The sequence below is a fragment of the Schistocerca gregaria genome, chromosome 7 (assembly GCF_023897955.1).
Source record: "Schistocerca gregaria isolate iqSchGreg1 chromosome 7, iqSchGreg1.2, whole genome shotgun sequence".
In the NCBI taxonomy this organism is placed as follows: Eukaryota; Metazoa; Arthropoda; class Insecta; order Orthoptera; family Acrididae; genus Schistocerca; species Schistocerca gregaria.
Genome location: NC_064926.1, coordinates 533,774,133 through 533,799,179, shown reverse-complemented (window position 1 = coordinate 533,799,179; position 25,047 = coordinate 533,774,133). Strand labels below are relative to the sequence as shown.

Sequence of the window (25,047 nt, the reverse complement as noted above, 5' to 3'; positions counted from 1 at the left end):
TGGAGGATGTGTGAGGACTTCCCAGAGAAATTTGTGCAGCCCACTGGGGGGGGGGAAACAACTTGGCAACTTGCCAAGGGTCAGGCCCACGTATTGCTAAGGTTCTTCGATTTCGCTGCAGAAGTTTTGCTGGGAGACCCTCACACATCCTGTTTAGAGTCTCAGTCTCTCCTTTTTGTAGCCCTGTCGAAAGACATTCGTGACTGTCAATTTACTTCGGATGAAGAGATGCACATCTGGATATAGCCAAGATTCTGTAGGCAATCGCAAACGCTTTTCCATGAAGAGAACGACGGTTTTGTCTCACTCTGGAGTAAACGTGTTAACAGTTATGTTGATTAATTTTGAAATAATAAACAGTTGACTTACTTTTTCCCATTTGTCTCATTTCCATTTGACTGCTCATTAATATTCCATAATGAAAAATAAAGCGCATTTGGAAATAACAATAATAATAATACAGTACAAAAATCTACCACACTTTAGAGGTATTATTTATGGAGACAGAAAGGGTAGGGGGGTTGACTGTGGACCTATTAGTAAGAAAAGTCCAAACATTCGTCTCGAAAGATTTCGAACAGCCACCTTCCAAGGAAGATGAGTTAGTACTATTTCAGTAACCAGTTACGAAAATTCAGAGCTCACGCTTCCAGCTGTGTAACTGGCTTCTCTTCTGCAGGTGAAGTGGCTGAAAGAGGAGTTGGGATTCCATCACGCATTTAACTACAAGACGAATGACGTCACAGAGGCGCTGAAGCAGGCGGCACCTGACGGCGTCGACGTGTACTTCGACAACGTGGGCGGCGAGATGAGCAGCGCAATCATCAACAGCATGCGAGAGTACGGTTGCATCTCCGTGTGCGGCGCGATATCTGGATACAACGAGTCTAACCTCCCGAAGGCTACCATCATCCAGCCCGCAGCCGTGTTCAAGCAGCTCCGTATGGAGGGGTTCCTGTATTCACGGTGGCACGACCGCTGGGAAGAGGGCATTACCCAGCTGACGCAGTGGGTCCGAGAGGGAAAAATCAAATACTGTGAGACTGTAACAGAAGGGTTTCAAAACACCCCCAAAGCCTTCGCCGGTATGCTGCAGGGTGACAACTTGGGGAAGGCTGTTGTTAAAGTGTGAAGAACTGTAGTGCATCGGAAACAATTTCACAAGCAGGACAAGGACAATTTCTTCCAGTATTTTGTACACAGAACATCGAGAGAAAGGTGCATGATTGCAACGGAACGTTCTTCATAACTTATGTTTGTGGTTTCAGTTTTCCAATACCATTCCACATCATTATAAAAATTGAATAAATACATGAAAATAAATATTATAAGTGGATAGTTTGTGTTGTTGCCCCAGATAATAATTATACTAATATTTTGTCAGGATTTGTAATTGGTGGGTCCTTGAGGTACAGCAATACGCGAACACAACAAGTAAGTTTAAACAATTTTATTAACAAAGGCGGATTATAAAACACGCACGCAACGCGCACCTATCATCACTGTGTCTGACATCCTAACAGAGGTTAATTACGGTCGCATCGAAAGGCTCCATGGTGAGCTAAGAAAAGAGACATACTCGGGCCTGAGGACACGCTAGTTAATACTGCACGCTGCAGATGGCGGCCAGTGGCGTACTCTGCTTTGCAGTGCGTCTGGACGCTCGTCTACTGACCAAGCAAATTGTCAGCATTCCAGACAGGTCGGCTGGTGAGCGCGTGTTACGTACCGTATGGCTGTGCGCAACACATAGACCCTTACATCACTCTCCCCAGAGAAAAAGAGCAACTATAGGTGGCTCAAAGCGACTTCCTGGACGTTATGAATCTATTTCGCCATTTGCAGCATCACAAGGCATTGCAACATGTACCGGGTGATCAAAAAGTCAGTATAAATTTGAAAACGTAGTAAACCATGGAATAATGTAGATAGAGAGGTAAAAATTGACACACATGCTTGAAATGACATGGGGTTTTATTAGAACCAAAAAAAACCACATTGATAGACGCATGAAAGATCTCTTGCGCGCGTCGTTCGGTGATGATCGTGTGCTCAGCCGCCACTTTCGTCATGCTTGGCCTCCCAGGTCCCCAGACCTCAGTCTGTGCGATTATTGGCTTTGGGTTTACCTGAAGTCGCAATTGTATCGTGATCGACTGACATCTCTAGGGATGCTGAAAGACAACATCTGACGTCAATGCCCTACCATAACTCCGGACATGCTTTACAGTGCTGTTCACAACATTATTTCTCGACTACAGCTATTGTTGAGGAATGATGGTGGACATATTGAGCATTTCCTGTAAAGAACATCATCTTTGCTTTGTCTTACTTTGTTATGCCAATTATTGCTATTCTGATCACAAAAAGCGCCATCTGTCGGAAATTTTTTGAACTTTTGTATTTTTTGGTTCTAATAAAACCCCATGTCATTCCAAGCATGTGTTTCAATTTGTACCTCTCTATCTACATTATTGCGTGATTTATTCAGTTTTCAAATTTATACTGGCTTTTTGATCACCTGGTATTTCATTTGCAAACACAGTAACTTTCGAAACAGAGAAGCGTGCCTTCAGGGTGACAATTTCATACATGAAAAGTGTTTTTGACAAAAGACAAATTAATAAAAGCAATAAAAACACGATACTGACAATCCAGTATGCATTAACATTGCTGGATGAATCGAATGACTTAATTCTATTCGCTGCTACAATGAAGTTTAACTCATTATTGGAAGAGATTACATTTTCATGGATGTCCTTAATTAAATTATTGTCTTCAGAAAAACTTGATAAGGATTGCTTTTCATATGTTAATGTGTATGAATCGTTGTAATAAACAGATAACATTCTCATTAATGGCGAATGTCCAGTGGTATGAAATGTAGTTGGCAATACACTAGGCATATCAAATAGTTCACATGATAAATCACAATGTGTGGCATTCAAGTTTAATCCGCTGTTATTCAGTTTGAGTGTAAAGGGTAGCTCAGCTGTATCATAATTTTTACATGTAAATGTGACATCAAGGGTGGAGTTAAACGAGAAAATTATACCTTAAGGACATCGCTTAAGAAATGGATCATAAAGATGCATTAAAATTCTAGGGTAATCACCTCTTGGAGGATGATTCATAAACAATTATTTCTCACAGCTGTACACCCTACTGTCTAAGAATACACACATATGCAAATCATTTTCATTTAGGGACACAAGATATCTTCAGTCCTTGCTGATCAGTAGATAATCATTCAGTATGTACTTTACATGAGTACCTGCCTTGTCGATTTCACAGGGTAAGAATAAAACTTAAACATTTCAAAATTATGCTTTGATCTAGCAATGGGAATAGAAACAATAGCAGTTAATTCATCTTCAATAATTAAAGAGTGTGTGGTGGTTAACTTATAGTAAGAGTTAACAGGGTAAATCATAGTATAATTTGCATCTAGCTTTGGCTCAATTGATAGTAGAATCTGTAAAAGTTTTTCTGGATGCAGTAGTACACTGCTCAAACAATCATTTAAACTGAAACCTCCTGGCAGATTAAAACTGTGTGCCGGACCGAGACTCGAACTCAGGACCTTTGCCTTTCACGCACAAGTGCTCTAACATCTGAGTTACCCAAGCACGACTCACACCCTGTCGTCACAGCTTTACTTCTGTCAGTACCTCGTCTCCTTACCTTTCAAACTTAACAGAAGCTCTCCTGTGAACCTTGCACAACTAGCACTCCTGAGAGAAAGGATATTGCGGAGTCATGGCTTAGCCGCAGCTTTGGGGGTGGTTCCAGAATGAGATTTTCACTCTGCAGCAGAGTGTGTGCTGATATGAAACTTCCTGGCAGATTAAAACCGTGTGCCAGACCGAGACTCGAACTCGGGACCTTTGCCTTTCGTGGGCAAGTGCTCTTCCATCATCAAGTTTCATATCAGCGCACACTCCTCTGCAGAGTGAAAATCTCATTCTGGAAACATACCCCAGGCTGTGGGTAAGCCGTGTCTCCCCAATATTTCTTTCAGGAGTGCTAGTTCTGCAAGGTTCGCAGGAGCGCTTCTGTTAAGTTTGGAAGGTAGGAGACGAGGTACTGGCAGAAGCTGTGAGGACGGGGCGTGAGTCGTGCTTGGGTAGCTCTGATGATAGAACACTTGCCCGTGAAAGGCAAAGGTCTCGAGTTCGAGTCGCGATCTGGCACAAAGTTTTAATCTGCCAGGAAGTTTCATATCAGTGCATACTCCGCTGCAGAGTGAAAATCTCATTCTGGAATCTTTTCAACTGTTTTCTAAGGCTGTTATTACGTTAAGGGCATCAATTATAGCATTTGGTAAACTATCAGTAATTTTAAGCATGCACTCACAGCATTTAATCCTTGGGATAGTTCTTGGATATTTGTGTTAGTTTCATTACGAATTACGTGGAAATGTGAGATAAATTGCTTTACAATCTGTTCAATGAAAACTGTGTGGTTAGTAATGGTTCTTTGCATATTCTTTAATACGATATTTTCATTAGAGAGGTTAGTTGAATCTGTACTGGACTGTTGTTCAAGAGGTAATATTCTGCCTTTAACTTCCAGTAGATCTCGACTAGTTAAAGTACCAAATACAGAACAAAGTACACTCCCTCCAAAATCAAACCAGGCATGTTTATGCCTAATTAAAGTTTAATGTGGCAAAATCATTAAAAAACCGTAAATCTCTTGCTCATAATTAGCAAATGTAGAATCTATCTGCATTTTAGCTGTGATCCAGTTATTATACAAAGATGTACCCATTTCCAAAATTGTATCATTCACTCAGATTGTACTCGAAGACAAGTTTTGCATTTGTTGTTGAAACTACCATGTCTGATCGTGGTTCAAACAAAACACCTGTACTCTGTGGTACTATTACTACAGCATTAATAGAACACGCTATCACAGCAAATATTGGAATAAAAATGAACATGGTTAATTAGTTCAAAATAATAGAGTTAACAATAAACATAAAATAAAGGAGTTTCTTGTGGTAACCTGTGGAATAAAAGATTTAGTTTCAGTATGCACTCATGCAATAGCTTCAATACTAAATTTTCACTACACATTCACATACTCACATGGCTGAAATAAACTTATGAATTGCACTCTCATACCCTACACACGCTTACGCAGATTGTAAGGGTGTCTGGAACAGGATCGCTCGGAACGTGGCGATGTCTCGGCCTCGATGTCTGGACTGCGAACTCGCCATTCTCGCTTCCTGGGTTTTGAGAACAGCTGGTCTGCCTCTCGGTCGGTCCTCATCGTCTTGCGATACTACAGGAAATCTACCCAGAAATGGCTTTACACGATTGACATGAATGACAATCGAACGAAAGGGCAGTTGAAGCTCAAGAGTGACTGGTGACAACACCTCCAAGATTGTATATGGTCCTTTCCAAAACTTCTTAAACTGTTTGACTTGACTCTTCTTTAACACCACGTTGCTCAGATACACAAGATCTCCAACTCGATACTGTGGCACTGCTGCTTGGCTGTCGTGTAGTTTTGCTTGCTGAAGAAAAGATTGATGATTTCACTGTTTCACTCCCCTCCATGCTTCCTTTAGCTTGCGTGCTAGATCCTTTATGTGTTCATTGCTGGTTCCAGCAGTCGGTCGTGCAAAGTCCAAGGGTGAATGTATTCTTCTTCCTTCGACGATCTCATATGGACATGCTCCAGTTGATCTGTGCATTTTGGCATTGTAACAACTTACCAAATATGGTAAACAATCATCCCAATTGTCGTGTTTGCTGCTCACGTAATGGCTAACAATTTTAACAATTGTTCTGTGGACTTGCTCGACTCTTCCATTTCCCTCAGGGTGTGCTGATGTAGTCCTTAAATGAGTTATTTGCATGAGCTTACAAGTCTGTTTAAGTAATTCACTCATAAAATTCGTTCCTTGATCACTAATTATACTTAATGGTGATCCAAACTTAAGAATCGATTCTTTTACAAAAACTTTAGCTATAGTCTCAGCGCTCTGATCAGGTATTGGTATCATAAGAAGGTATATAGAGAAATTGTCTAACATTGATAATATGTATTTGTTCCCCTCTTCAGTATTAGGCAACGGTCCTATGACATCTAGTCCTACTCGTTCAAATGGTTCACTTGTCTCTGGCAGTTCTTGCAATGGTGCTCTACTTTTCCCTTCATTGTTCCGTCTGTTACAGGAATCACATTGTGAAACAAACTCGAAAACGTCAGCTTTGCGACTCGACCACCAAAACATTTGAGCTGTTTTAATGTTTTTTGCTTTTTTACCACAATGTCCTTATAATAAAGAATCAAGTTGTTCTCTCATGATTTGCTGTTTCATGCATTCTGGAATAACTAGCTGGTTTCCTATACTAGTGATTTTGTACAATAATCCATCTATTTCGACAAAACGTTGAGCATTTCTCCATAATTTGCATTATGGATCTTCTTGTTGAGCTGCCTTTAACTCTTCTTCTCTACTTATTATAACAGAAACATTGACTCCTCGACTCATTGCATCAGTATTCACGTGTTGTTTATCAGGTCGGTGAATAACCTTAAATTGGTACTCACTCAGTCTTAATGTCCGTCTTGTTAATCTGGAACTTGGATCCTCTAAGCTCAATTACCATTTATGTGCGGCATGATCTATAATAACTGTAAATTCTCTTCCTGTTAAGAAACATCTGTTATGTGTTGTACCAAAAATCAAAGCACAAAGCTCCTTCTCAATAGTAGTATAGTTACATTATGCTTTGTTTAATTGTCTGGAACCAAATGAGATTGGATGTTCATGACCATCAACTTCTTGAGACAAGATTGCACCTATGGAGAAATTGGATGCATCTGTTGTAAGAACAAAAGGTTTACTGAAATCCGGATAGGCTAACACTGGGGCTGTGGTTAGAGCAGTTTTAACTTCTTCCATTGCCTTTTTGCACTCTGTTGACCAATTAAATGTGGCTCCTTTCTTCAGTAGCTGTGTCAATGGACGAGCTATATTCGCATTACCGGCTATAAATCGTCTGTAGAAAGTTTACAATTCCAAGAATGATTGTAGTTCTTTCCAATTCTGTGGTACCGGAAAATTCTTTGCACATACATTTAATTTGGGATCAGGTCGAACACGTTCACTGGTTATAACATGACCAAGATAGTTAACTTTCTGCAAAATGATATTTGTTGTTGTGGTTTTCAGTCCTGAGACTGGTTTGATGCAGCTCTCCATGCTACTCTATCCTGTGCAAGCTTCTTCATCTCCCAGTACCTACTGCAACCTACATCCTTCTGAATCTGCTTAGTGTATTCATCTCTTGGTCTCCCTCTACGATTTTTACCCTCCATGCTGCCCTCCAATACTAAATTGGTGATCCTTTGATGCCTCAGAACATGTCCTACCAACCGATCCCTTCTTCTGGTCAAGTTGTGCCACAAACTTCTCTTCTCCCCAATCCTATTCAATACTTCCTCATTAGTTATGTGATCTACCCATTTAATCTTCAGCATTCTTCTGTAGCACCACATTTCGAAAGCTTCTATTCTGTTCTTGTCCAAACTATTTATCGTCCATGTTTCACTTCCATACATGGCTACGCTCCATACAAATACTTTCAGAAATGACTTCCTGACACTTAAATCTATACTTGATGTTAACAAATTTCTCTTTTTCATAAACGCTTTCCTTGCCATTGCCAGTCTACATTTTATATCCTCTCTACTTCGACCATCATCAGTTATTTTGCTCCCCAAATAGCAAAACTCCTTTACTACTTTAAGTGTCTCATTTCCTAATCTAATACCCTCAACATCAACCGACTTAATTCGACTACATTCCATTATCCTCGTTTTGCTTTTGTTGATGTTCATTTTATATCCTCCTTTCAAGACACTATCCATTCCATTCAACTGCTCTTCCAAGTCCTTTGCTGTCTCTGACAGAATTACGATGTCATCGGCGAACCTCAAAGTTTTTATTTCTTCTGGATGGATTTTAATACCTACTACAAATTTTTCTTTTGTTTCCTTTACTGCTTGCTCAATATACAGATTGAATAACATCGGGGAGAGACTACAACCCTGTCTCACTCCCTTCCCAACCACTGCTTCCCTATCACGCCACTCGACTCTTATAACTGCCATCTGGTTTCTGTACAAATTGTAAATAGCCTTTCGCTCCCTGTATTTTACCCATGCCACCTTCAGAATTTGTAAAAGAGTATTCCAGTCAACCTTGTAAAAAGCTTTCTCTAAGTCTACAAATGCTAGAAACGTAGGTTTGCCTTTCCTTAATCTTAAGAACTGGCTCTCCCAAGGCTGTCAGTAGATCCAATGGAATGTTGTCTACTCCGGGGGCCTTGTTTCAACTCAGGTCTTTCAGTGCTCCATCAAACTCTACACGCAGTATCGTATCTCCCATTTCATCTTCATCTACATCCTCTTCCAATTCCATAATATTGTCCTCAAGTACATCACCCTTGTATAGACCCTCTATATACTCCTTCCACCTTTCTGCTTCATCTTCTTTGCTTAGATCTGGGTTTCCATCCGAGCTCTTGATGTTCATACAAGTGGTTCTCCTATCTCCAAAGCTCTCTTTAATTTTCCTGTAGGCAGTATCCATCTTACCCCTAGTGAGATAAGTCTCTACATCCTTACATTTGTCCTCTAGCCATCCCTGCTTAGCCATTTTGCACTTCCTGTCGATCTCATATTTGAGACGTCTGTATTCCTTTTTGCCTGCCCTCGTCTTTTTACCTACTTGATCCTCTGCTGCCTTCACTACTTCATCCCTCAAAGCTACCCATTCTTCTTCTACTGTATTTCGTTCCCCCATTCCTATCAATTGCTCCCTTATGCTCTCCCTGAAACTCTGTACAACCTCTGGTTCTTTCAGTTTATCCAGGTCCCATCTCCTTAAATTCCCACCTTTTTGCAGTTTCTTCAGTTTTAATCTACAGTTCATAACCAATAGATTGTGGTCAGAGCCCACATCTGCCTCTGGAAATATCTTACAATTTAAAACCTGGTTCCTAAATTCTGTCTTGCCATTATATAATCTATCTGAAACTTGTCAGTATCACCAGGCTTCTTCCGTGTATACAACCTTCTTTTATGATTCTTGAACCAAGTGTTAGCTATGATTAAGTTGGGCTCTGTGCAAAATTCTACCAGGCAGCTTCCTCTTTCATTTCTTACCCCCAATCCATATTCCCCTACTACGTTTCCTTCTCTCCCTTTTCCTACTGCCGAATTCCAGTCACCCATGACTATTAAATTTTCGTCTCCCTTCAGTACCTAAATAATTTCTTTTATTTCATCACACATTTCTTCAATTTCTTCTCTGCTGTTTGTAGTAGCTTACCCGCATTCCTATTTTCCTATTCATTATTAAAGCTACTCCTGCATTACCCTTATTTGATTTTTTGTTTATAACCCTGTAGTCACCTGGCCAGAAGTCTTGTTCCTCCTGCCACCAAACTTCACTAATTCCCACTATATCTAACTTTAACCTATCCATTTCCCTTTTTAAATTTTCTAACCTACCTGCCCGATTAAGGGATCTGACATTCCACGCTCCGATCCGTAGAACGCCAGTTTTCTTTCTCCTGATAACGACATCTTCTTGAGTAGTCCCCACCCGGATATCCGAATGGGGGACTACTTTACCTCCGGAATATTTTACCCAAGAGGACGCCATCATCATTTAATCATACAGTAAAGCTGCATGCCCTCAGGAAAGATTACGGCCGTTGTTTCCCCTTGCTTTCGGCCGTTGGTAGTACCAGTACAGCAAGGCCGTTTTGGTTAGTGTTACAAGGCCAGATCAGTCAATCATCCAGACTGTTGCCCCTGCAACTACTGAAAAGGCTGCTGCCCCTCTTCAGGAACCACATGTTTGTCTGACCTCTCAACAGATACCCCTCCGTTGTGGTTGCACCTACGGTATGGCTATCTGTATCGCTGAGGCACGCAAGCCTCCCCACCAATGGCAAGGTCCATGGTTCTTTACCTATTGATAAAGACAGTTTTGCGCTTCTTATGCGCTCAAAAACAGATTGTAGTGTCTCATTATGCTTCTTCATGTTATCACCAAAAATTATTAGATCAACATGGTAAACAAGTGGTTGTGTTGGGGTGAGCCCTCGTAAAACTGAATCCATCAGGCATTGAAATGTAGCTGGAGCATTATGAAGTCAAAACGGCATACAGTGATACTTGTATACTCCTGTTGCTGTTACAAATCAAGTGTTTGATTGATCATCTGGATGTACTGTAAACTGGCAATAACCACTTGTTAAATCAAATACTGAAAAAATTCGACATCTGCCCAAGTAATCTTAGGTTTCCACTAAATCTGGTAAGGGATAAATGTCAGGTGTGTTCACAGCATTTAAAGATCAGTAATCAACCCAAAAACGGAACTGTGGTTCTCCGGAAATTGATTTCTTCTTTACAACGGGCAAACACCACGGTGGGTCTGAAGGATCTCTTGGTTTTATAATTCCGGCTTCTAATTGTTCTTTAACTCTCTTTGACTGAATGGTATTCGGTAAGGATGCTGTGTGATTGGGGCTGCATTCACTGTATGAATACGATGCTGAACTAAATGAGTGACACGTAAATTTGCACGTTCTCGGAATAAAGCTGCATACTCTAACTACACAGGCGCTAAAATCTTCTGTTCATCAGCTGTCAAATTTTCTATCTTCTTCCAAATCTTGCGCTTCAGTTCATTATTAACTTCGTCTCCTCGTTGCAAGTTTGTGGTTGTTGTTGTCTTCAGTCCTGAGACTGGTTTGATGCAGCTCTCTATGCTACTCTATCCTGTGCAAGCTTCTTCATCTCCCAGTACCTACTGCAACCTACATCCTTCTGAATCTGCTTAGTGGATTCATCTCTTGGTCTCCCTCTACGATTTTTACCTTCCATGCTGCCCTCCAATGCTAAATCGGTGATCCCTTGATGCCTCAAAATATGTCCTACCAACCGATCCCATTTTCTAGTCAAGTTGCGCCACAAACTTCTCTTCTCCCCAATCCTATTCAATACCTCCTCATTAGTTACATGACCTATCCATCTTATCTTCAGCATTCTTCTGTAGCACCGCATTTCGAAAGCTTCTATTCTCTTCTTGTCCAAACTAGTTATCGTCCATGTTTCATTTCCATACATGGCTAAACTCCAAACAAATACGTTCAGAAACGACTTCCTGATACATAAATCTATATTCAATATTAACAAATTTTTCTTCTTGAGAAACGCTTTCCTTGCCATTGCCAGTCTACATTTTATATCCTCTCTACTTCGACCATCTTCAGTTATTTTACTTCCTAAATAGCAAAACTCCTTTACTACTTTAAGTGTCTCATTTCCTAATCTAATTCCCTCAGCATCACCCGATTTAATTTGACTACATTCCATTATCCTCGTTTTGCTTTTGTTGATGTTCATCTTATATCCTCCTTTCAAGACACTGTCCATTCCGTTCAACTGCTCTTCCAAGACCTTTGCCGTCTCTGACAGAATTAAAATGTCATCGGCGAACCTCAAAATTTTTACTTCTTCTCCATGAATTTTAATACCTACTCCGAATTTTTCTTTTGTTTCCTTTACTGCTTGCTCAATATATAGATTGAATAACATCGGAGAGAGGCTACAACCCTGTCTCACTCCTTTCGCAACCACTGTTTCCCTTTCATGCCCCTCGACTCTTATAACTGCCATTTGGTTTCTGTACAAATAGTAAAAAGCCTTTCGCTCCCTGTATTTTACCCCTGCCACCATTAGAATTTGAAAGAGAGTATTCCAGTCAACATTGTAAAAAGCTTTCTCTAAGTCTACAAATGATAGAAACATAGGTTTTCCTTTCCTTAATCTATTTTCTAAGATAAGTCGTAAGGTCAGTATTGCCTCATGTATTCCAACATTTCTACGGAATCCAAACTGATCCTCCCCGAGGTCCGCATCTACCTGTTTTTCCATTCGTCTGTAAAGAATTCGCGTTAATATTTTGCAGCTGTGACTTATTAAACTGATAGTTGGGTAATTTTCACATCTGTCAGCACCTGCTTTCTTTGGGATTGGAATTATTATATTCTTCTTGAAGTCTGAGGGTATTTCGCCTGTCTCATACATCTTGCTCACCAGCTGGTAGAGTTTTGTTATCACTGGCTCTCCCAAGGCCGTCAGTATCTCTAATGGAATGTTGTCTACTCCCGGGGCCTTGTTTCGACTCTTCACGTAGTATAATATCTCCCCTTTCATCTTCATCTACATCCTCTTCCATTTCCATAATATTGTCCTCAAGTACATCGCCCTTGTATAAACCTTCTATATACTCCTTCCACCTTTCTGCCTTCCCTTCTTTGCTTAGAACTGGGTTGCCATCTGAGCTCTTGATATTCATACACGAGGTTCTCTCCAAAGGTCTCTTTAATTTTCCTGTAGGCAGTATCTATCTTACCCCTAGTGAGATAAGCGTCTACATCCTTACATTTGTCCTCTAGCCATCCCTGCTTAGCCATTTTGCACTTCCTGTCGATCTCATTTTTTAGACGTTTGTTTTCCTTTTTGCCCGCTTCATTTACTGCATTTTTATATTTCCTCCTTTCATCAACTAAATTCAATATTTCTTCTGTTACCCAAGGATTTCTAGCAGCCCTCGTCTTTTTATCTACTTGATCCTCTGCTGCCTTCACTACTTCATCCCTCAGAGCTACCCATTCTTCTTCTACTGTGTTCTTTCCCCCATTCCTGTGAATTGTTCCCGTATGCTCTCCTTGAAACTCTGTACAACCTCTGGTTCTTTCAGCTTATCCACATCCCATGTCCTTAAATTCCCACCTTTTTGCAGTTTCTTCAGTTTTAATCTACGGGTCATAACCAATAGATTGTGGTCAGAGTCCACATCTGTCCCTGGAAATGTCCTACAATTTAAAACCTGATTCCTAAATCTCTGTCTTACCATTATATAATCTATCTGATACCTTTTAGTATCTCCAGGATTCTTCCATGTATACAACCTTCTTTTATGATTCTTGAACCAAGTTTTAGCTATGATTAAGTTATGCTCTGTGCAAAATTCTACCAGGCGGCTTCCTCTTTCATTTCTTAGCCCCAATGAATAATCACATACTATGTTTCCTTCTCTCCCTTTTCCTACTGACGAATTCCAGTCACCCATGGCTATTAAATTTTCGTCTCCCTCCATACTTGAATAATTTCTTTTATCTCATCATACATTTCATCAACTTCTTCATCATCTGCAGAGCTAGTTGGCATATAAACTTGTACTACTGTAGTAGGCATGGGCTTTGTGTCTATCTTGGCCATAATAATGCGTTCACTATGCTGTTTGTAGTAGCTTACCCGCACTTCTATTTTTTTATTCATTATTAAACCTACTCCGGCATTACCCCTACTTGATTTTGTATTTATAACCCTGTATTCACCTGACCAAAAGTCTTGTTCCTCCTGCCACCGAACTTCACTAATTCCCACTATATCTAACTTTAACCTATCCATTTCCCTTTTTTAAATATTCGAACCTACCTGCCCGATTAAGGGATCTGACATTCCACGCTCCGATCCGTAGAACGCCAGTTTTCTTTCTCTTGATAACGACGTCCTCCTGAGTAGTCCCCGCCCGGAGATCCGAATGGGGGACTATTTTACCTCCGGAATATTTTACCCAAGAGGACGCCAGCATCATTTAATTATAAAGTAAAGCTGCGTGTCCTCGGGAAAAATTACGGCCGTAGTTTCCTCTTGCTTTCAGCCGTTCGCAGTACCAGCACAGCAAGGCCGTTTTGGTTAATGTCGCAAGGCCAGATCAGTCAATCATCCAGACTGTTGCCCCTGCAACTACTAAAAAGGCTGCTGTCCCTCTTCAGGAACCACATGTTTGTCTGGCCTCTCAACAGATACCCACCTACGGTACAACCATCTGTATCGCTGAGGCACGCAAGCCTCCCCACCAACGGCAAGGTTCATGGTTCATGGGGGGGGGGGGGGGGGGGGGGGGGGTAGTTTGTGGTACTGTACTGTTACAAAAATCCGTGTTTATAACTGCAGCACTTGTTACCTCATCTGGAATCTGTATTATGTCACTGTTACTTACGCTCGACACTTCAGCAACTTTCGTTCCTCGTGGCAAACAAACATCCTCGTTGCTCATACTCGTTATTGTAAGCGGGACTTCTGTGGCATTCTATCTCAGCATTGTAGCGACACCTTCACTTCTAGTAACATAACAATGCATTGTATCCAGTAACTCACTTTTCTCGAATCGGTCAATTAATAACAAACTTCCTTCCTTGCATCGGGGTGACTAAATTTTAACGTAGATTGTCTTTCCTGCTGCCTTGGGAATTTGCTGAGGATGACCAATTTGAACATCGACTCGGACGGTTTGAACTGATGCGTCGTTCTGGCGGTCCATTCCCACGACGTCAGTATTGCTGTTCCTTTGAGTACGATCTGAAGAACGATTTCCTAGGTTGTAGTTGCTACAGCCTAGTCTGATCTTCCTCTTCGCAAAAATATCGCTGCCTCGTTAGCGGAGAAGAAATCAAATACAAGTCCACCGTCGTAACGCGTTTCGTTATTTGAAACTACTTGCACCCTTGCTGTGTATTTATCTTTATTTTCACCTTCATCTTGGCCTTGGCCAAGAATTAATTCTATGTCAACTTCTCCATAGTTACGTAGCTTCGGTCCGTTTAATCCTCGCACTTTTGATGGCGGCGGTTTCTGTTTATCCCGTTTATGTATGCCACACCACATTAATGAGGTCTGTGCTACTGTGTCAATAAGTAGTTTGATGTTTCTCCCACGACACACAGCATCTATCACGAAGTCATTTTCGGTCTGATTTTCACTGGAACTAACAGGAATCAATGTCTCTGGCAAGGGGCGGAGGGATTGGTGGTCCGTACGTCCGCCGTACTCGTTTAAAGATCTGGCAGAATGTCTGATGTTCGCATTACCATTCTTCTTGTTGGGACAATCTCTCAAAACATGACCCTGCATCCCGCAATGATAGATTCGATTCTCTTTAAAATCCTTACGCTTGTGACCCAGCTTTTTGTGTCTGTAGCATTGTACTGTTGCATTGAAAACTCTGCTTTCTTGTTTCTGCATCTCATTCGGTCGTCTTAGTGCTTCAAGGAAACCAGCAGCTGATTCTACTGCTTCCTGACACGTTTTACATCGCGCCAATCGAACAACTTTGCTTACTTCCTCTCCGTGCAACCCATGAACAAATGTGTCCAAGGCTTTCTGGTCGGCTTCGAACAACCGAATGCGATTTTCATTTTCATCTTCTACTAACTCGTACGTTTGAGCGTTGATGTTTCGAATTCTGTCGGCAAACTGGTCGATGGATTCGTTTAGTCGCATTCGCAAACTGTGAAGCTGCTCTCTGTAAAATCTGATCGCGTTTTTACGTTTAAATCTCTGAACAACAGTCGTTCTAAGCTCATTGTAATCTTCTGTTTTCACGCAAGTAGGCTCCGCGCTAATGAAATCTTGTGCTGCTCCCTGATTTCTTAATTTGGCGACCACTAGCTTATCGGAATCTGTCCATGATCCTAAAGGGCGGCACCTTGAAGTTTACGAAAAAACACTTTCACGTCATCTTCGGGTTTCCCGCTAAACACTGGTACTGGTGGCAATAATGAAAAATTCTTTATTGTAGTTGTACTGCATGAACTATCATTTGACAAGTCTTTAGGAATGTTACGCTCGCTTCTTTCTGCTTTTAACTGCTGATCTCTCCTTGCAGTTCATTAATAACAGTTTGCAGATCGACAACGTTACTCCTGCCCCCCCTTCTAACAGCCGTGTACCACAAGTCTCTAGAGGAACGGAAGGTTGCAAATGATTGGAAAAGAGCACAGGTAGTCCCAGTCTTCAAGAAGGGTCGTCGAGCAGATGCGCAGAACTATAGACCTATATCTCTGACGTCGATCTGTTGTAGAATTTTAGAACATGTTTTTTGCTCGAGTATCATGTCGTTTTTGGAAACCCAGAATCTACTCTGTAGGAATCAACATGGATTCCGGAAACAGCGATCGTGTGAGACCCAACTCGCTTTATTTGTTCATGAGACCCAGAAAATATTAGATACAGGCTCCCAGGTAGATGCTATTTTTCTTGACTTCCGGAAGGCGTTCGATGCAGTTCCGCACTGTCGCCTGATAAACAAAGTAAGAGCCTACGAAATATCAGACCAGCTGTGTGGCTGGATTGAAGAGTTTTTAGCAAACAGAACACAGCATGTTGTTATCAATGGAGAGACGTCTACAGACGTTAAAGTAACCTCTGGTGTGCCACAGGGGAGTGTTATGGGACCATTGCTTTTCACAATATATATAAATGAGCTAGTAGATAGTGTCGGAAGTTCCATGCGGCTTTTCGCGGATGATGCTGTAGAATACAGAGAAATTGCAGCATTAGAAAATTGTAGCGAAATGCAAGAAGATCTGCAGCGGATAGGCACTTGGTGCAGGGAGTGGCAACTGACCCTTAACATAGACAAATGTAATGTATTGCGAATACATAGAAAGAAGGATCCTTTATTGTGTGTTTATATGATAGCGGAACAAACACTGGTAGCAGTTACTTCTGTAAAATATCTGGGAGTATGCGTGCGGAACGATTTGAAGTGGAATGATCATATAAAATTAATTGTTGGTAAGGCGGGGGTTGAGATTCATTGGGAAATTCCTTAGAAAATGTAGTCCATCAACAAAGGAGGTGGCTTACGAAACACTCGTTCGACCTATACTTGAGTATTGCTCATCAGTGTGGGATTCGTACCAGATCGGGTTGACGGAGGAGATAAAGAAGATCCAAAGAAGAGCGGCGCGTTTCGTCACAGGGTTATTTGGAAACCGTGATAGCGTTACGGAGATGTTTAACAAACTTAAGTGTCAGACTCTGCAAGAGAGGCGCTCTGCATCGCGGTGTAGCTTGCTGGCCAGGTTTCGACAGGATGCGTTTCTGGATGAGGTATCGAATCTATTGCTTCTCGCTACTTATACCTCCCGAGGAGATCACGAGTGTAAAATTAGAGAGATTAGAGCGCGCACGGAGGCTTTCAGACAGTCGTTCTTCCCGCGAACCATACGCGACTGGAACAGGAAAGGGAGGTAATGACAGTGGCACATAAAGTGCCCTCCGCCACACACCGTTGGGTGGCTTGCGGAGTATAAATGTAGATGTAGACTGGATCGCGACATTTCGTCTAATTTAAAGCCAATGAATCACTCAAATGTAAAATAAAAATCCATCACTGCCTTTCGTATTCTAACCAAACTGGAGTAGAGCAATCTGAATTCCAGCGTTGGATGTCTCCACGTAGTCGGAAGATGTTCATGCTGCTGCTGCTGCTCGAAGTTCACGTTGTGCTACACCTCTTCAGCACTGTGGATTATCCATATTTATCCCCATACTGACACCACTTCTATTGTGTTGTCTATTTGTAAGCAGTGAGTCCTTGAGGTAGGGGAATATGCGAACACAAGAAGTAAGTTTATACAGTTTTATTAACAAAGGCGGATTGTAAAACACTCACGCTATGTGTACCCATCATCACTATGTCTGACATCCTAACAGAGTCTAAATACAGTCGTATCGAAAGGCTCCATGGTGAGGTAAGAAAAGAGACATATTCACACCCGAGGCCGCGCTAATTAAGACTGCCCGCTGCGGACAGCGGCCAGTCGCGTACTCTCCGTCGCAGTGCGTCCGGACGCGCATCTGCTGACCAAGCAAATTATCAGCATTCCAGGCAGGTCGGCTGGCGAGCGCGTGTGACGTACCGTACGGCTGCACGCAACCGGTAGACCCTTACAATATTATATATTTAGTATTTTCTACTATGTCCACCATTTCACTCAGCCATCAAAGTATACACTTGAGATTGTAGTTTTCATAAAAGCAGCCCATTCTGAAAGCTGTACTTGTAGAACCATACAAGAATAAGATGACGTATAGGAGTGTTTGATTAAAGTGTGACTTGTGTGTGGTTATCTATCAGGACTGACGTGGTACTTATGTATAGTATTGTACCATAATCTTCCAACGAGAACAGTGTTGCAACAAAGTAGTTGCCTCTACCATAAAGCTATTAACAAGTACGTTCATTCTGCAGATTCAGTAATGTGTCTTTTAATGTAACTGTGTCGATTTTTCGACCAATTAGAACCTCTTGCTTTTACTTCAAATGCTAAAATAGACACACCTATTACAAATTGTTTCATTACAACCAGCATTTAATAGAAAAAAAATGTTCTGCAAAATTACAGAACAGACAGGGTACTCAATGGTAGAAGAGAAAATAAAACCATTTGCATTGGCTTAAATAAAAGCAAAACCAGGCTATTTGAACAGTTGGTCCTATGTGTCTTAGCCAACGTGTGTGAAACATAATGTTGGAAACTCACATGTTGGCCGCGATTGCAGCAAGCTTACTTGTGACCAAGATAGTATATGAAAATAAAATCTCAGTAATTTTCTTCCTGTGTTCACGTAAGGTTGCGACTACTTAAAAAGATGTTATAAATTCCTTGAAAGCAGTCAGCAATGAATTATTACAGCACTGCTACCATGACTTTAACAACAGAATACAAAAGCAGGACAATGCTGATGTCATTAAAATAGAATTACGATGGGTAGGCATGCCTAAAACGACGCAAAACGCTAGTTTTATGAAATTGTTGTGAAAATTTTAGTACAGGAAGCAATTAACTCTTGATGGCGCACTATAAATGATAACTTCAATTAAAGTTTCGAATCTACACGAACCACAATAATTGACATATATCGAAGATTAGTACACTGTAATTGCAGATAAAATTCAATTGCTGAAATCCTTTCATGCATATTTTATGTCTTTGAAAAGTCTTTGTACTCATTACAACAATTTGTAAACTTAATCAAGTTACTAATAGTGATGAAAACAACATTTAACTGCCATATGTTTCGTGCCAACGTAAGCCACAGTCCTCCACTGACTCAGTTGCCCTAATGGTGCTATTCCGACGTACCCTGTCGGACAAAACCTCTAGTAGTAGTGTTCGAAAATCGTTCGTGCAAACGTTAGTGTCAATGAAATTTTGCACCAGACATGGAGGTGTGCTCAGGTAATCTAATGGGTAAACCACCATCTAACGGTAAATAGGAATCTGCGTTCGAGTCTGTGGCTTTAGCTACACCTGGGATCGATAAAAATGATTGTCAATGAAATTCGCCAACAGCCATTCAATATGACATGGCACAAATCCGTCTTGTGGATTTTATCAACGTAATGTGATAATGAATTTAATGCCTGAAGTCGGTTTCAGGTCTGTGGCCCCCAAGATCACTTGTGCTATCACGTTTCTGTAATCTTGGGCAATGTAAATGTTGATAAATCAAAATATGTCTTTACAGCTCAGTATTTATTTCATAAACAACTTGCTAAAGACGCCCCCAACAGACATCGGACATGTTTATGCACTGCTGCCAACATCCATTTAGTTGGTATCCACAGAACTAGGAAGTATTACAGGTTTGCATGATGTACCACAACATCAACTCATTTCCAAGTAACGCTTGGTTTCTCTCTATAATTCATTTAACGAGAGGGAAGTGATGTCAAAAACTAAATATAAGAATGTATTTAACAATAGAATTAAGTTGCCTGAGGTCAGCTCTATTTTCGTTTGTACTAGAATTAATGTAAAAGAGTTTTTCTGTTGCATATTAAATTTGTGTGAATCTAAAGGCTTACCCTAAACGATTCATTGGGTTTCAAAGCACTGTTTATTTACAACTATGCAACACACAGAGACGGGCGATACATGAAAAGATAGATACATCCACCATGTCTTTGGCACATTCTACAAATATTCAATATGTGCATCCTTGGTCACCTGACAAATATCCCAATGTTCCGCACATACTTTCCCTGGCATGTCTCCGACAACGTCGGTCGCAGCAGTTTAACTTTATTCTTAACATAATCCAAGAGGAAGAAATCACATCGCGTGAAATCCTGTGAACTGGTGGGGAGGGGGTGAGAGGTGAGGGGGGGGTGAGGGGGGTGAGGGGGGGATGAGGGGGGGGGGGGCATGCCAACAGAGGAACATCACACAGACTAGCGCGCTCTGTCAAGCGATGTGGAAGATCTCTGTTGACAAAGGCATGGACAGTTATGCTCCAGTGAGGTGAAGCTCCGTCCTGTTGACAGACGGAAGTCGAGGAGTTAGCAGTCAGCTGTGGCAACAACCGCAACAGCAGCATACCCAGGTGCACGGAACTTGTCGCCATCTGCTCTATGAAGGAAAAGGGGCCACGCACCTTTGTCTTCAATGTGGCACAGATCACATTCGCTTCTGGTGAATCCCTTTCCAAATGCACATGGACATGCAACAACACAGTACACCACATTCTAACATTGTGGCAATTCACGTTTCCTGACAGATGGAAACTCTCCTTGACACTGAACATCGATGTCCTCATAAAGTCGCCATCATCTTCCATTGCTTGCTGTATTTGGTTACAAAATTACATTTGGCAGGCATAATCATCTAGGGCCAGTTGTTGTAACAGTTGCAAACGGAAGGGTTTGAAAGGCAAACCACCGCAAAACATTCTAAACGGTTTTCGGTGGTATGCCCAGTTCACGGCTTGCACGAGTGGTCGATTTTTGTGGACTGTACACAAAGCCCTGTCTCACACATTCCATAATTTCCTCTGAAACTCACAATCGCCGAATGCTTTTTCCTTTTCACCGACAACCAGTATCACGAAACGCGAAATCAACGCAAAATTCACTGGTGATGAGGTGTAGCTATTCTACTCGTATATTTGCATATGAATACAGGCTTAGCGCTCGTATCCCACAGATACTTAGGATAGTCTAGCACACAAAAACTCCTCTCCTACGTTCCCGTCACCTTGTAGAGTGCCGTCACAGGTCCCCCATCTAGCGTGCACGCGAGCCTCGAGGCAGTTATTTTAAACTTCGTCAGTGTATCTATCTTTCCATGTATCATCTATCTTTGTATGCAATATACTTGTCAGTAAACAGTGCTTTGAAACCTAATGAATCGTTTAGGCTGACTCCGTATTTAATGTGGTAGTGACCATACCAGAGACGACTATAATTTTCACACAAATGTCTGCCATCTTAGCAAAACAAAATCGGCGAAATTTTTACGAATCTTAAAACGACTGAGAATTTGTATATAAAATGTCTCATCTTAAAAGCATGTTTGCTCCGATTCCAGAAATGGTCATAGATTTTGCGGGGTTGTAATATTTCAGAAGATAATTTAGTATTATGTTTATATTTTAGTAATATTTGACTCAGATGATGTGTTTCGAATATAGTTGTATTTGTAAAACGTGATCTTTTGTCCTTTAGCGACTGACAAATACTTGTTTGCTTTCAGAAACAGTCTTCTAATTGAATTTGAGTATTACCCATCACCTTCCTTTGTTAATGTTCAGGGTGACGCTTCCAAACCTCTGACATTTCAAAGGCCCAGCTAAAAAAAAGCCTAAAGTAGATATAGTAATGAAAAGGCACTATATAATAGAGCTTCTCAAAGACTCACTCTGTATGCGCACATGTTCACCTAACCACTGTGGTTGAGGCGTACCTGATGGTCCAGTACAAGAGAGATGTTTGCATAGCGGCTCACCCTTGCAGATAGAGCTAAAAGGTTCTCAATGTTATACTGATGTCGCACGTCTATGTAAACAACAGCCAATACCCCTCTGAACACACTATAGAAATCTGTTGCAATGCTTTCCAGAATAGCACAGGTTGCATTCTCCCTATTGAACCTAATGGAACATGCCAGACATCTCCAACCACGTATATGTTTACTCAGCCACCACGAGTACCTGCCCAGCATGGGTGATCCATTGCCGTGAAACATTTGCGTAGTGACTCACCATCGCAGGCACACCTAAAAGGTTCTCAATGTTATAATTATGTCACAGGTCTATGTAAGTAACAGCCAAATCCACCTCTCAGAAATTATAAAGTGTCGCAGAAATAGTTAACGGTCGATTTTGCAGGAGCTTTTGTGATGTCTCAGCTTGTCCGCATGGAAATTCTTGTCCTAACAGAGCCTGTTTACGATAATAGTCCAGAATAACGCCGAATGCATTCCTCCTGATGGTTCTCATGCAGCACCCCATCCAAATCGTTGAGCTCTGCTTTCGACAAACATCTCCAAAACACAAACGTACTCACCACTATGTAGAGGCACCTAAGTCCCGACACAAAGGATGCCTGGTAAATGAATGGAGCATTATGATTGGCTCTTACTGAATTTACCTACCAAATTACTGATGCCAATGGTGTGGAAGCACTGTCCACCTTTTTCTTTCTGCAGACGAGACTTTCAGCGGCAAAACTATTTTGTACAGATCGCCATATTGCACTGACAGTTATACCCTGCAAAAGTGGCCTACTGATCGTCAAATATGAAAAGACTTTCCTCAGTTACACTGAGGATGGAAGCTTGAATACTAGAATGTGAAACCGAGCTCCAACACAGCAATATACCACCGTGTACCGTGTCGATGTAGTTAACATACAATTCGTATCCTGCGCCATGCAAAATCGCCCCTTTTGCATCATGCATATAGCTATCGACCGCCAGACACTCGAACATTTACCGTGAAGACAGCCAGCATAAGCACATGCACCTTAGGTATACTCTTCACAGGACTAGATATTTCCCACGAGGTCAGCTGATGGTGACAAGTCATCCGCTCCTGACGCATGACCAAGGTGCCCACAGCGAACCAAAGACACTCTCAGAATCGTCCTTTCTTTTTTTTCTTTTCTTTTCTTTTTTTCTTTTCTTTTTTCTTTTACAAAGTCGGGCTTGTTTCCCTTTGGCAAAAAGGTGTTACTGTTTCTGCTGCTTGCTTGCTTGCTTTCTTTAACACCCCTCAGCAGAATCAGGGATTACAAGAACACATATATTTTCACATGGTTTGCCAGAATATTACACGATTTATGCAATACTTCTCGTTATCAAGCACGTAGCAATATTGCTTGCATAGCAGTATCACTCACGGAGTATAATTCAGAAGACGTAGACTGGAAATTATTTCTCTAGAAACCCGAAACTTTAGTGAGGTGGAGCGTGCTGTGAACCACTAACTAGAAACGTATCCTGTCTGTGAAGACCTTTATGTGAAAACTCGAAAAGAATAGACGAAATTGAATTTTCCACTCGTGAATACCAATGTCATTGATTCCAGATCACCCCCATAATTTACAAAGTCAACTAAGGTGTTTCCCTTGTCTAGAGAACCAGCAAATGTGTCTTTAACCCATTTTTCACCTGCTAGATGCGCACGCCACAGTCGATGTTCTCTCAACCAAATAAAGACGGGAAATGTGCAGAAGCAGTCAATCAGACAATTTACATGGGAGTGAATAATGGTCCAGTGCAAACACACATCCACACTGAATCATCTCAAACTGACACGCGATCACAAAGACCGTCCAACACACTGAATATTAGTTCGCTATTCAGCCATCTAGAGAACGACACAGTTAAATCATCTACATTCCTAAATCCCAACAGGCCTCTCCATTCAGACGGTTCCTGCCATTAGCAGGAAACGTGAATCATTCCCGCCATGCAATCCCACATAGAATTGTCCTAAGAAACTGGCTACATATACATTTAATCACTGTACTTACAATTAAATATTATGATCAAGGTCTCAAAGTATCCGAAATACACCCTGCTGATGGCTGTGATCCTGGAAATAGAAATATCTGTACCATTCTAACGACTTGACATATTTTTCCCTTTGCTATCACAGTATTCCATCTCAAATCCATACCTTCCTTATGACTGGACCTAGTCATTTCCTTTGCACTTATCGCTCTGAAAGGTATCGCGAAGTAAGGTATAGATTTAATTACAGGTCGCTCAGAGGCGTTTAAGGAATATTTCTTCCCTTGTTTCGTACATGAGTGGAACAGGAAAAAAAGTCCTAATAACTGTACGACGTGAAATATTCTCTACCGTGCACAGTGGTTTACAGGGTATTCATGTAGATGTAGATGTAGGAAGAAAAATATGTCCAGCTTAATTCAGGGCCACCTGGTAAGTGAAACCAAGAAGTTAGCCCGAGTTTTTGTTACTTTTTTAACATTGTTCTATTACATATCTTTCACTATCACTAACATCAAATACTGCTTATACTTAAGTCCTGATTTTGCAAGTGCTTATCCTACAATTACATAGCACGTTGAACTCCCTTTCCGCTGTGTCACTTCGTTGCTGCTAGATTACGTCCTGTCCACACAAATACAGAGTCATTCAAAAAGGATTTATTGTTTATTACAGATTACAGAGAAAATAGGAAGGCTAGAAACACGTTGCGTATGACACATTATAGAGAAAGGTTCAAAGATTTATGTTCACACAGAAACTACGCCATACACCCAATGGGAGCACCACGCGTGCTCGAGAAACATCGAATCGGTGGTCCATTTCAGTCCACAGACGAAGCCACAGGTCCCTGTTTATTGAATCGACAGCTTCAAAAACTTCTCAGCTCTTGAAGAACCATAGATCGGACAAAGACTTTGTCTCTTAATGTACCCCCACAGGAAAAAAGAAATTCCATGGTGTTGGGTCTGGGAGACCAAAAGCAATGAGCAAGATCTTGTTGTCCACCTCTTCCAATCCAACGTTGTGGGATGGTGTTGTTAAGATAACGCTGCACCTCAAGGTGAAAGTGAGGGGAGGGGTGTGCTGACGTCATACATAGAGATGAAATCATTGGCATCTTTGTGATGTTGAGAAAGCAACAAATTTTGCAGCATGTCCAGGTGACATTGCTGTCTGTTTCCTCCACAAAAAAAACAACAAAAAAACAAAAAAAAAAAAACAAATACCCATAAACTTTGCGAACAGAAACAGCACAAAACACATTCAGTTTCGGTGAGTCTCTTTCAAGTTATACGACGACTCAAGGATTTTGTGACCCGCAAATTCTTACATTAAGGAA

General features: G+C 41.3%; 1 protein-coding gene across 2 annotated transcripts in view; it reads left to right on the top strand.

Annotated features, from left to right (window-relative positions):
- LOC126281906 (prostaglandin reductase 1-like) overlaps window positions 1-25,047 on the top strand; it is an 85,452-nt gene that overhangs the window by 12,313 nt on the left and 48,092 nt on the right. Inside the window, exon 3 of one of the 2 annotated variants that reach the window (XM_049981231.1) lies at window positions 680-2,711. The exons of the other annotated variant lie outside the window; for it this stretch is intronic. Within the exon in view, the coding sequence (XP_049837188.1) occupies window positions 680-1,132 (453 nt within the window). The 3' untranslated portion in view covers window positions 1,133-2,711. Of the gene's footprint in view, window positions 1-679; window positions 2,712-25,047 lie in introns of those variants that run through there. 2 annotated transcript variants of the gene reach the window in all.